At 33.1% G+C, this 13,454-nt stretch overlaps 1 protein-coding gene and 1 long non-coding RNA gene across 2 annotated transcripts; both read right to left on the minus strand.

Moving 5' to 3' along the window:
- Positions 1 to 437: 437 nt before the first annotated feature.
- LOC149925152 (uncharacterized) lies at positions 438 to 2,547 on the minus strand. Its single transcript, XR_016477057.1, has 3 exons — positions 2,200 to 2,547; positions 2,050 to 2,126; positions 438 to 869 (listed from the first exon to the last, which is right to left on the minus strand). It is a non-coding gene; the product is annotated as an uncharacterized LOC149925152 (long non-coding RNA).
- A 10-nt stretch (positions 2,548 to 2,557) lies between these two features.
- Positions 2,558 to 3,657, minus strand: LOC149925153 (uncharacterized). Its single transcript, XM_090161207.1, has 2 exons — positions 3,505 to 3,657; positions 2,558 to 3,440 (listed from the first exon to the last, which is right to left on the minus strand). The coding sequence occupies exons 1-2, from the start codon at positions 3,580 to 3,582 to the stop codon at positions 2,823 to 2,825; spliced, it is 696 nt and encodes a 231-aa protein (XP_090017333.1). The 5' UTR covers positions 3,583 to 3,657; the 3' UTR covers positions 2,558 to 2,822.
- Positions 3,658 to 13,454: the final 9,797 nt, after the last annotated feature.

Consider the following 13,454-nt stretch of genomic DNA (forward strand, 5'->3'; position numbering starts at 1 on the left):
GTTTAAAAAAGTAGTAACTTCAAGTTACGATATTATTGATCTAAACAACTGGGTTTTAAAAATGTAGTAACTTCAAGATACGATATTATTGATCTAAACAACTGGGTTTAAAAAAGTAGTAACTTCAAGTTACGATATTATTGATCTAAACAACTGGGTTTAAAAAAGTAGTAACTTCAAGTTACGATATTATTGGTCTAAGCAACTGGGTTTAAAAAAGTAGTAACTTGATATTTTCTATTTTAACATTGGATTTTAGTTTTCTAACTCATTGCAACTGGTGTTTCATATATATTATACTCTAAAATAGTTTCTATTTTATACTTCTCTAAAATACCTGATTTAGTATAAGGTTCTAAAACTTACGACTTTATTAAACCAAGCCAACGATATAGACAGTGAATTTTTAATGAACTAAAGGGAATAACATCAGTAATTTTTAACGGTTGTTCGTTTTGTACTATTACAACGGCTTTTTATATATAAATAACACACTTTGTATTCTCTATTATAGCTTTAAAAAAATGTAGGGGTGGGGGGGAGGTAATTAGGGGGACTAAGCGCAATTACTCTTCGTCGTCAGCCGTGATGGCTTCGACTTCGGTGTCCTCGGTGAGTTTGGGCCCATTGGCGCAGGCGGCGCACGCGCATCCGAGCATGGCGACTAACACCACCCCGAACCCCAAGCAGACGACAGCTGCCGCGCAAACCCACGTCGCGTGGTCTAGACTTTGTTCGTTGTAGGTGGCCACCAACACCAGGATGACCCCGGCGCACGACACCATCACGCCGGTCAATATGGCCACGGCCATCGCCCCGCAACAAGCTCGGACTCCTTTGGTCATTCCCATGATCCTCTTCGTCTGTTTCTATATCAATTCAATTTGAATGTGGGAGAAGAAAATGCGGTTAAAATCTGTTCTATTTTTTCATCCAATAATAGCAAGACATACGTGTATGGAAAGGGTGCAAAATACCCGGGGTCCCATATCTATATTAGTTAGCTAATACTTTTGTCAAAACAGGGTATACGCAAACTGTACTATATTTATGACTGTTAGGTCACTATAATTATTATTTGCTAGTGTTAATAAATAAGAGTTTATAATGTATATGAAATTTATATTACTATAAAATAAAATTATGATATTTTAAAAAATAGTGTTCATAAATAAGAGTAAAATTATCATACTTTAAAATTCGAAATTTATATTATTTTTATTCATAAATAAGTGTTCATAAATAAGAGTAAAATTATTATAATTTAAAATTCGAAATTAATATTATTTTTTATTCATAAATAAGAGTAAAATTATTATAATTTAAAATTCGAAATTAATATTATTTTTTATTCATAAATAAGAGTAAAATTATTATAATTTAAAATTCGAAATTAATATTATTTTTTATTCATAAATAAGTGTTCATAAGAGTAAAGTTAGTATACTTTAAAATTCGAAATTTATATTACTTTTTATTCATAAATAAGAGTAAAATTATCACACTTCAAAATTCAAAATTAATATTATTTTTTATTCATAAATAAGTGTTCATAAGAGTAAAATTATCACACTTCAAAATTCGAAATTAATATTATTTTTTATTCATAAATAAGTGTTCATAAGAGTAAAATTATCACACTTCAAAATTCGAAATTAATATTATTTTTTATTCATAAATAATTGTTCATAAGAGTAAAATTATCACACTTCAAAATTCGAAATTAATATTATTTTTTATTCATAAATAATTATTCATAAGAGTAAAATTATCACACTTCAAAATTCTAAATTAATATTATTTTTTATTCATAAATAATTATTCATAAGAGTAAAATTATCACACTTCAAAATTCTAAATTAATATTATTTTATATTCATAAATAATTTTTCATAAGAGTAAAATTATCACACTTCAAAATTCGAAATTTAAATTATTTTTTTAATAAATAATGGTTCATAAGAGTAAAATTATTATACTTTATTAATTTTATAAAAACCTTTGTTGTATCGGATTTTTTTAATTGACATTCAATCATTAATTACTTACCACTTAATTTCAACGCGAAAAGAATTGATTTTTTTTCAACTCCTTATGGATCTGGTATCGTCGAACATTTTCCAAACCTGCAAATATTTCCGATAAAACAATGGATCAATAGCAAAAACTAGTTGCGCTATGAACACTCAATCGCCGTACCATTAACTTTCCATATTAATATTCGTAGCTAACCCTCATACGATTCGAAAGCGTTATTTTTACGTCATTGCAACAGGTATCTCTCGATTAATGTGCTAGACGCGATGCTAAAGGAACCGTTTCCGATTGACATGTCAGCGTAGGCGACGCCAAAAGGTCGAAGCACTCTTTTTGTTTATTGGGTCGCGTGAATAAAACCTTCAATCACGTGGTAATGTCGCGTTTTTGTTTGTAGCTTTCCCTTCATTTAGTTCCCGCGAACCTCGTCACCATGACAACCACACTTAACGATTTGTTTTTTCCCTCTTTGAAAGGTTTAACGATTAGATAAGCTACGTACGCCATCTATGAACGAATGTTTTCACAAATTGAAAAATATGATTTTAATGAGATGAAAAATATGAACGGAAAATTACACTTTTTTTAGTAATACAAAATTTTGCTATAAATAAAATAACCGCGTATTCGTTATTTTTTTGGTTTAAAAATATACACTTTTTTTTTAAATGAAAATTGTCTATAAAAATATCGCGATAATTTTTTCACCTTAATTTTTAAGGTAATTTAGTCGATATATTTAATTTTTTTCTTCAAAATTGTTTTTTTTTAACAGTAGTAGAATTTCAGACTGGCGTTTCGCGGTAAAACATGATGGCCGTATTTTCGTCTACGTCATCGTAAGATACCCTCGTGAGGGTACTACTCCAACTGAGCGGTGACGTCACGTACAAATTACCGTTGTATTTGTCGCTCGTGGCAAATGTCAGGTTCGTATCCAACGAACGCGTTTTGTACATGAGATTGGAATCCCTCTGAAGGATTTTGGTAGTGGTGGTATTATGGGTGTAGGGTAGGTCGTTGACGTCGCCTAGTGGCTTCGTTTGGTAACTCTTGCCGTTCTTATAGGGATTCGCGGCGTTGTTAAGTTGCTGCGAATCGAAACGCAGGTAGACTCCTTCGTGTTTCTTGCATATTTCTTTGTTGGAGCGTTTGGTTTTGAATAAATCGCTCGGTTTGTCCGGCAACGCCACTGCAATCACGATCAGGCTGCCACCCAACGCCGCGCACGATATTCCAGCCACTAGGACGACGAGCCAACTGCCTTTGGTCGTCTGCGGGTCGCTCGACAACACCATGAGTCCGATTCCGCAAGCTGCCAGTAGCCATCCTACTAAGTACGTCGCCAAGTGCCACGAACAACCGGACGGTCGGCTTTGACTACCCATTGTCTTACGTTGGGGCTAAAATTAAAAATGGAAATCTTATAAATTAATTACTTCCAAGCAATGACTTATTTAGACAGACCAAGACGGAATGTACGTGAATTGGTTCCTGAGAGTTGATCTCGAATTTTTTCATCATTTTGAAACTAGGGTTTCTCATTGTACGATTTTAAGTCGCGGTACGAATTGAATCTGTTCTTGGAATCGTTATCGAATCTTCTACGCGTATTGGTACTTTCATTTCTTATTTATATTAATTTAAAAAAAACATTTGATATTTTGTTTCTATTTGATAAGACGAAAAAAATTATATACTGATAAAAGGTGATTCCGAAATAGATCGTTAGTCAAATTGGTCAAATGATTTTGTTAGTTTCTGTCAAATGGTTCTTTAAAAAGTAATTTAGCACGCGCTTCTCTTATCATTTTCAAATCGCGCTGCAATCTGCTAACTAGGCGCAACAAACACAGCACCCCATACAAGGAGAACGCAACCCGTCAAAAGTCGTGCATTTTCTTGCGTCCAGATTTCATTGGTTAAACGCTTTAGGGCCTGCTACCGTCGGAAGGGGAAAATTCGGAAATTGTCATCCCCCCGCCCGTAAACCGTTCAGCGTAAAGGTTCGGCCAATGAAATTTGTACACAACACTGCGTTAGCGTGTTTAAAGGCTAGTTGCGTTCTCCTTGCGTTTGTTGCTCCTAGCAAGGACAGTAGATACAGGGACGGGAAAGCAGGGAAAACAAATTTCGATTTTAAACGTCTTCATATTCACAGGGAGTTAGATGTAAACAAACCGCGGCCATTGTTAAGACGTGGTTCACCATGGACAGTATTATTGTAGTTAGTTTTTACCATTTTGATGTTAAATAAAAATAAAACTACGAGCGTAATTAAAAAAATGCCCCTTTGTTTTGAACACTTAAGCCTCGTTAAGAACCGCTAAAATTAGGTGACCGCCATTTTTTTTGCTTACAACTAACTCTCCTTGCGTTTAGGTCGTTTTAGGTGATATACTCCAACAGAGGCCGCCCAATACACTTTCTCGTCCCTCTATCTACTGTCCTTGCTCCTAGCTGCTAATTATGTATCAACAGTCTTAGTTGATAGCTAAGCCGCAAAATTTTCGTTTTGAAAACGAAAACATTTGAGAGAGTTGGCCGTTTTCAGTCTATCGAAATTTGGCAGCCTTGCCTGCCTTCCGGCCTGTATCTCCATACGCATACGGAAAATGGCCGACGATTAAGCCGCCGAAAATATTTTACTTAACTGATCGGCGGCGTTTTTGACTGTTATTTTACATTATCGACTAGGACTATAGCGCACGTTAAAAAAATAACTCTTTTATACATGTATTTGTTATTATTATATTTCAGAATCACGTATAGACTTAGAGTTTAGGAAATATAGCGCCATCTGCCTTAATATCCCTCAACTAAATATGTGAAGGAATAGCAGACAACTTTAGATTTTCTGGATTTTTCCGGTTGAGCTTTCAGCTGTTGCGTAGATATAATTTTGAACGAGCAGACAGCTTCCATACATTCAATTTAAAACTCGGCCACTAGGCGGCGATACTTATGACCAAAATTTAAACTACGCACGATGCCTATTATCGTTCTCAAAGTTAAAAGTACAAACTCGTAAGTCATTCTAAAATTAATTATTGCTTTTTACATTTACGAAAGTTAGGACGTGTGTGGGTAGAATTTAAATTTGAAGTGAGGGTTTCAAATAAGTAAGATTAACTTATTTAAATTTAAATTTGCATAATTTTTTTATTTTTTATTTTTTTTGTATTACTATTTTTAATATCTTCTAAAATATTTTTAAAACAAATCTCAGCACCTCAGTAACAAATTTGAAATATATTTCGTTGAAGTTTCCTACATTTCAAAAAAAATTATTTATATAGTTCTACTAGATTTCAATATTTTATTAAATATCAAACAAATCTCAAAGCCACAGATGCAAATTTGAAATATACTTCGTTAAATTTGCATTTATTTAAAAAAAAATGTTTTTACTTTAGTTGTACTACATTCATTATTTAAAATATTTTCAAACAAATCTAATCGCCTCAGTTTAAAATTTAAAATATACTTCGTTAAAATTTCCTACATTTCAATTTATTTTATTTAGTTCTACTAGATTTCAATATTTTATTAAATATTCCTAAAACAATTTTCATCGCCTCAAGTTTAAAATTTGAAAGATACATTTAAAGAAAATATATATTTATTTAGTTCAACTATATTCAATATTTTATTAAATATTTCTAAAACAAATCGCAAAACCACCGCATTAACATTTTAAGTGTATACATGTAAAATAAATTAGCAAAATCATACTTTGAACTATTTAGTTTATTCGATAAGTTTTTGAAGTTTTCAAATTCATTTAAATAACTTGACCATTCTGATTTAAAGAGAAATAACAAATCTAATACGCGCAGTAACTATTTTTTAGACATTACACGTTTCAATAGATTGATAAATAAAAGCTAGTTATTATTTTAAAAACTCACTACAGTTCCGGATATGGGTCGAATACTCTCCGAGGTATTAGAATCGGCGCCAAGCCCCCAATAGCAATCGAAACGAAAGATGAGTAACTCGTTCCCGGAAAGAATATTTCTGGGAAAGTTTAACCGCTAGTACTTTCTCCTCGCAGTAACGTTTCTCACGAGCAACGAGCGTGGTCGGTTTCTGGAACGTTCTCGAGGTGGCAGCTATAAGTATAGAGCGGCTATCTTCCCCAGAAACTCGAGAGGAATATCGAAAATTGAACGAGCGAGCCAAAGTGCGGGGCCCCCCGCCAGTCCTCCCGAAAATCGAGGCAAAGGTTATTGTTCAGAGTAGGACTGGGCTGACAGGTTCAGGTTCCTCCTGGTTCCTGAGAGCCCAATTCCAACGCTTCCCCCGCCGAGCCCCTCCCCGCCCGCGACGAGAGCGCCAATTCAAGGGTACACCAATACGGATAAGTGACCAAACGGCCTCTCGTAAGTCTCGTTATCGGATGTTTACTTTTGTAGCTTTTGTTTACTAATAATTGCCGAGGTTCGCTACTGCTTGGGTTCTCAATTTAAGAATAAAAGAAAACTATTTTATGGAGCCCGTATATTTTGAAAATCTTGAGCTCAATTTAAGTATAAAAAAGATTTTATGGAGCCCGTAGATTTTCAAAATTGTGAGCTCAATTTAAGTAAAAAAAAAACAATTTTATGGAGCCTGTAGATTTTAAGAATCTTGAGCTCAATTTAAGTAAAAAAACAATTTTATGGAGCCTGTAGATTTTAAGAATCTTGAGCTCAATTTAAGTAAAAGAACAATTTTATGGAGCCCGTAGATTTTAAGAATCTTGAGCTCAATTTAAGTAAAAAAAAACAATTTTATGGAGCCTGTAGATTTTAAGAATCTTGAGCTCAATTTAAGTAAAAAACAATTTTATGGAGCCTGTAGATTTTAAGAATCTTGAGCTCAATTTAAGTAAAAAAACAATTTTATGGAGCCTGTAGATTTTAAGAATCTTGAGCTCAATTTAAGTAAAAAATCAATTTTATGGAGCCTGTAGATTTTAAGAATCTTGAGCTCAATTTAAGTAAAAAAACAATTTTATGGAGCCTGTAGATTTTAAGAATCTTGAGCTCAATTTAAGTAAAAGAACAATTTTATGGAGCCCGTAGATTTTTAAAATCTTGGGCTCAATTTAAGTTAAAAAAAAACCAATTTTATGGAGCCTGTAGATTTTAAGAATCTTGAGCTCAATTTAAGTAAAAAATCAATTTTATGGAGCCTGTAGATTTTAAAAATCTTGGGCTCTATTTAAGTAAATCAAACCAATTTTATAGAGCCCGTAGGTTTTAAATATCTTGAGCTCAATTTAAGTAAAAGAACAATTTTATGGAGCCCTTAGATTTTAAAAATCTTGGGCTCTATTTAAGTAAATCAAACCAATTTTATGGAGCCCGTAGATTTTTAAAATCTTGGGCTCAATTTAAGTAAAAAAACAATTTTATGGAGCCTGTAGATTTTAAGAATCTTGAGCTCAATTTAAGTAAAAAATCAATTTTATGGAGCCTGTAGATTTTAAGAATCTTGAGCTCAATTTAAGTAAAAAAACAATTTTATGGAGCCTGTAGATTTTAAGAATCTTGAGCTCAATTTAAGTAAAAGAACAATTTTATGGAGCCCGTAGATTTTTAAAATCTTGGGCTCAATTTAAGTAAAAAAAAAAACAATTTTATGGAGCCTGTAGATTTTAAGAATCTTGAGCTCAATTTAAGTAAAAAAACAATTTTATAGACCCGTAGATTTTTAAAATCTTGGGCTCAATTTAAGTAAAAAAAACAATTTTATGGAGCCCGTAGATTTAAAAAATCTTGAGCTCAATTTAAGTAAAAAACAATTTTATGGAGCCCTTAGATTTTAAAAATCTTGGGCTCTATTTAAGTAAATCAAACCAATTTTATAGACCCGTAGATTTTAAAAATCTTGGGCTCTATTTAAGTAAATCAAACCAATTTTATAGACCCGTAGATTTTAAAAATCTTGGGCTCTATTTAAGAATACCTTATGTATAAAAATATATCAGATTGTCAATAAAACTTGAACTTGAACTTGAACTTGTAAATCAAACCAATTTTATAAACCCGTAGATTTTAAAAATCTTGGGCTCTATTTAAGTAAATCAAACCAATTTTATAGACCCGTAGATTTTAAAAATCTTGGGCTCTATTTAAGTAAATCAAACCAATTTTATAGAGCCCGTAGGTTTTAAATATCTTGAGCTCAATTTAAGTAAAAGAACAATTTTATGGAGCCCTTAGATTTTAAAAATCTTGGGCTCTATTTAAGTAAATCAAACCAATTTTATGGAGCCCGTAGATTTTTAAAATCTTGGGCTCAATTTAAGTAAAAAAACAATTTTATGGAGCCCGTAGATTTAATAAATCTTGGGCTCTATTTAAGTAAATCAAACCAATTTTATAGACCCGTAGATTTTAAAAATCTTGGGCTCTATTTAAGTAAATCAAACCAATTTTATAGAGCCCGTAGGTTTTAAATATCTTGAGCTCAATTTAAGTAAAATAACAATTTTATGGAGCCCTTAGATTTAAAAAAATCTTGGGCTATATTTAAGTAAAAAAAAACATTTTATAGACCCCGTAGATTATGATAAAAGGTTTTTTAAAGGTTAATTTTTCCGCCCATCATTTACTAACTTGTAAGTTGTAAAACTCCTGGGGTTGAAATTATATTTTCCGTCAAATAGTCACCAAAGAATTAAATTTTAAAATTTTCGCAGTATTTCATCAGAAAACGTTGTTTGAAGTTAAATAAAAACATTGCTATTTTACCAACTTTTAAAACCCTTGATTAGAATTGAAAGTGATGAACTAGAGAAATATTAAAATTATTCAATTTATGATCAGATTCCTCTGCTCTTTATCTCCAAAATGAAATCGAAAATTTGGTTTCAACGGGTGAAAGAACAAAGTTCGATCAAGGTGGCACAATTTACGGAATTAAATTATTCTCAAAACAAATGACGATTAACAATGCTCTAACAAAGAAAGTTTCTGGAGTCAAATTTTGAAACGAGATATTTTATTCAAGCCTTTATATTTAATATTTTGACTCTTAAAAGACAAATATTTGACGACTAGCGTACGTCATTCTAAATATTCACCTTTGTTATCAAAAAACTACTTTTCGAGGCGAGTGGAAAATTTATTTACATTATAGATATTTTTTTAATTTTTTACTCTAAGACCTATTTGGTCCGACATTCACGTCTTTATGTTTGCTCGAAGATCTATTGGTTATTTAATTTCTTCAAATTTGTTTAGGGTTTATCTTTTTTATCCCTTTTCATTATGGACTAATCTACTTTTTCGCGTATTTTATCACTCTTGCAATGCAGTCCATAGCCGTGGTTCCTCTTAACTTAACATTAGGGACGTTTAATGCCTTTAATTAAGGTAGTCGGGTTACAATGCGTTGGAGGGTGGTGGCTAGCCCTTCATGCCACGCGAGTCAACAGCTCCCTACACTTTTTTGCCACATTGTTGTCCTATTTCCCGTAACATTTTCCACCTAGGAACACTGATTGTATCTAATAAAAATGTTGTAACCCAAAAGTTAAAAAACTTGTGAAGGTTAACGGCTATAATTAGTGTAGTGAGCTGTTAGCTCACGTGGCATGAAGGACCGAACAATATTATGGATTAATAATAAATTAAAAGGCCTAAGGTTGGTGCCTTGGGTATTAACCTAGCTGATTATTATTATTATAAAAGTATAACAGTAGGATCTACATTTTCAAAACCAACAAATAAAACTATTATGGAACTTTTCCTGCAGCTGGAGTTTATTATAAACTTCTGGATATACTTATTGAAATTAAATGCTTCTTTGATTTTTCATTAATAAAGATTATTAAATTTACGGATTTTATTGGTCTTAGCTCACGTTGTTTTTAAAATGTTAGGCTTTGATTAAATTGTTTAAATTAAACCATATCCTTTTCACTGTTCTTACTTATATCTTCTACTATGCATATATAAGGTAGCTGACAGCTATGATGACGTACGGGGCTAATATATCTATTGCTAGCCCAACCTAAAATTCTACTTTCTCTAAAATTGTATCTTTCTATTGATAATTAAGTATAAAGAAGAGTTAAAAATGTTATTTAAACAACGTTTTTTAGACGTTTTGTAAGTTTTTTTTATTACAAATTAAAAACGGTTTAAAACCAGGAATTATGTTTTAAACAATAAAAAACATTGTTTTTGTTATTTTTGAAAAAAAAACACAGATTTTTCCAACCCAGCTAATTGAGTCTGGTTAGATGAATTACAGTAACTATTCATAGTTCTTATAATATATTTAGAACAATGAATCAGATACAATTTAAGATCAGATTGCTGAGAAAAACCTAACCTGACCAATTGACTATCTTCAGATATCTGGACACGACGACTTGACTAATTTGACCAGTTGGTATAGCTTTCATAACGGGACAACACGTTTTATTTTCGTGTTTATAGTCGTTTTGGTTCGTCGAAGCTAGTTTCAACTGGACGAATTCGAGTTTGGTGTTGTTTTTTAATCTTTTACAGAAAAGATATTTTCAGAAATCGCCGCAAAAAAAAAGTTCTAGTACAGTCTGATTTCGACATCCGTTTAAAATTCTTATCAACCCAGAAGGGACTCTACAAATATTCACCGCCACATAAGCTTTCCGCAAGTGAAAATCAATGGTTCATTAAATGACTTTATAACGTTCTACAAACCTTGGATGCATATTGTCATTCGGGTTAATGGGGTTATAGTTACGAGTGTATATCGTGTTACCGCAATGCGAAATATCTAGAGTGCCAAATCAAAAATTATCTTCGTGTCAGTTGTACTTTTTCAACTTTGTTATATCAGTTAAAGGCCCTGGTGGTAGGCCAACAGCGGAACACGTTGGCCTACCACCAGGGTATTTGTTTGGAAGGGAAGTAAATTTAAAGGGGGACAAGCTGAAGAAAACCTAGGCCTTTAAGCCATAAGTAACGTAATAAAAATAAATATGAGGTTAAACCATTTTCGTTAAACGCTCACGGAATCGTTTGAAATTCTAGAAAACGGCATGAAAAAAAAAAATAAATGTAATTTTTATGTTATTTTAGCTGTTAAAAGCGTTTCAATTTTCAATAAGCCTTGGCTCTACCTTCAAATAATCTGTTGGTGATGATTTCTGGCACTTCCAAAGAGCAGTAAACGATAGCTCAAGTAGTTGATAGTTTTCGGTACTTATTCAAGTAATGATTTACACGCTCATTGGCGAAACCGAGGGGATAACCACGTCTTTAAATTCTGTACACCGATTACAGCGAGTACAGCCTTTGGTAGTGTAAAGTCTTTAGTCGATTACGTAATCACTTTAGTCAGGAATCCATACCTCTACTTGGAATGCTTATCGCGGCAGTTTTTCGTTTCGATGTGGCTGACGGTTTTTTTTTGACGTCACTACGTTAACTTAACAAACAACAACCTGAGAGGGGAGCGCGTTCAAAGGGGATTTTTTCTCTCGTAGGCGGGGCCAAAGCCGTCAGAGTGGGGTGGCGGAGTGGTTAGCACTTGCGTCTCGCAGCAAGAGGAGCCGGGTTCGATACCAACTTATGGCCCTGGGTGAAAACTCCGTATAACTCCTTCTGCGTTGAGTTTGCAAGTTATCTCCCTAATGGTTTAAGGGGTTTCCCCCCCCCCGAGTTCTTCGGTTTCCCCTTCCCATAAAAACTTGTTGAGGTTAACGGTGATAATAAGTGTAGGGAGCTGTTGGCTCGCGTGGCATGCAGGGCTAGCCACCACCCTCCTGCGCGTTGTAACCAGGCCTTCTGAGCTAATGGCTTTAAAAGTCGCAGGATGACTTAAGCCTAAGGTGGTGCCAAGGGTATTAGCCTAGCTGATTATTATTATTATTATTATTATTATTATTATCTTACCATAAGCGATACGCCAGAATAAGCATTCCCAGTAGAGGTATGGATTCCAGCTTTAGTAATGTCAAACCTACTGGCTTGTACACTGATTACGGATAATGATGAGCCCCTACTTATTTGTAATATGTTACTTATGGTTAAGCAAACTAATGAGACCTTTTCACACAATGCTCTAACGCTATAAACGTGGTATTTTTTGCGTCATCTTTTGTGAGACGATGCCCGGGAAGGTGTCAAAATTACTGTTGAAAGCCCCCTCTCACAACAATACAGTTATTATTTTACAGGGTTCGCTAAAATCAATTTTTTTGTCGGCGATACGGTGCGAATCAAAAGGTCTTTTGACCTTGAAACTTGCCCGACCGACCGGAACGGCGAATATTATACCAGGAAGGAAGTTTATAGTTATAGCGCCATCTAGGTAGGGCTTCTCGCGAGCATTTGGCCCCTCATCCTTTCGGCGGCGCGTCGGGGGAAAACAATACCAAAACGTTCCCAAAAATTGAGGAAAATTTTTCGATGAAAGTTTCACTTTTTTCGCTGTCTCCAGCCACTACCCCTTGACAGGTTTTGCTCAGTTTCCGACATGATTGTATCACGGTGCGCTGAACAGTGAACTATTTAGAAACGAATTGCTTTTTTTTGCCATCTCTCGCGAAAATTCATTCACCCTTGGAAGGTACCAAATAACCACCATTTTCTTTTTCTGGATATTTATTTAGAATGGAAAACGTCAAGTTGTATTGGCTAATATTATATGAAAAATGTATACGTATATTAAAGACATTAAATATACATTATATTTTCATTGCAGGGTAGATATATATTGCTATAACCCGAAGTTAATAAATATTTCTAGTACGAGATAAGTTTCCAACAATGTCAATAATGATATGAATACTTAAAACCTAAGATATATTATCGGAAGTAAATGATATATCTCTTAAGAAATAAATGATATATCTCTTAAGAAGTAAATGATATATATCTTAATAAGTAAATGATATATATATATATCTTAAGAAGTAAATGATATATCTCTTAAGAAGTAAATGATATATCGCTTAAAAAGTAAATGATATATCTCTTAAGAAGTAAATGATATATCTCTTAAGAAGTAAATGATATATTTCTTAAGAAGTAAATGATATATCTCTTAAGAAGTAAATGATATATCTCTTAAGAAGTAAATGATATATTTCTTAAGAAGTAAATGATATATTTCTTAAGAAGTAAATGATATATCTCTTATTGGAATCCGAGTAGAAGGAACTTGTTTCATTTTAACAACCTAGTTGCATACTTAATAATAATAATCAGCTAGGCTAATACCCAAGGCACCATCTAAGGCCCAAGTCATCTAGCGACTTATTATATATTATACACTTTTGATATTATCATCCACTGTTATAGAATAATGGAGAACACTCATAATGATCTAATTATTGCATTTTAATTATAACCATCACTGTAACAATTTGCATAATTTGGGCGAGCATTTTCATTTTAAAACACCTAATTTGCAGCTGTCTACCATAG

This window comes from Leiobunum rupestre, chromosome 10 (genome assembly GCF_980474605.1).
Source record: "Leiobunum rupestre chromosome 10, qqLeiRupe1.1.hap1, whole genome shotgun sequence".
NCBI classification, from domain to species: Eukaryota; Metazoa; Arthropoda; class Arachnida; order Opiliones; family Sclerosomatidae; genus Leiobunum; species Leiobunum rupestre.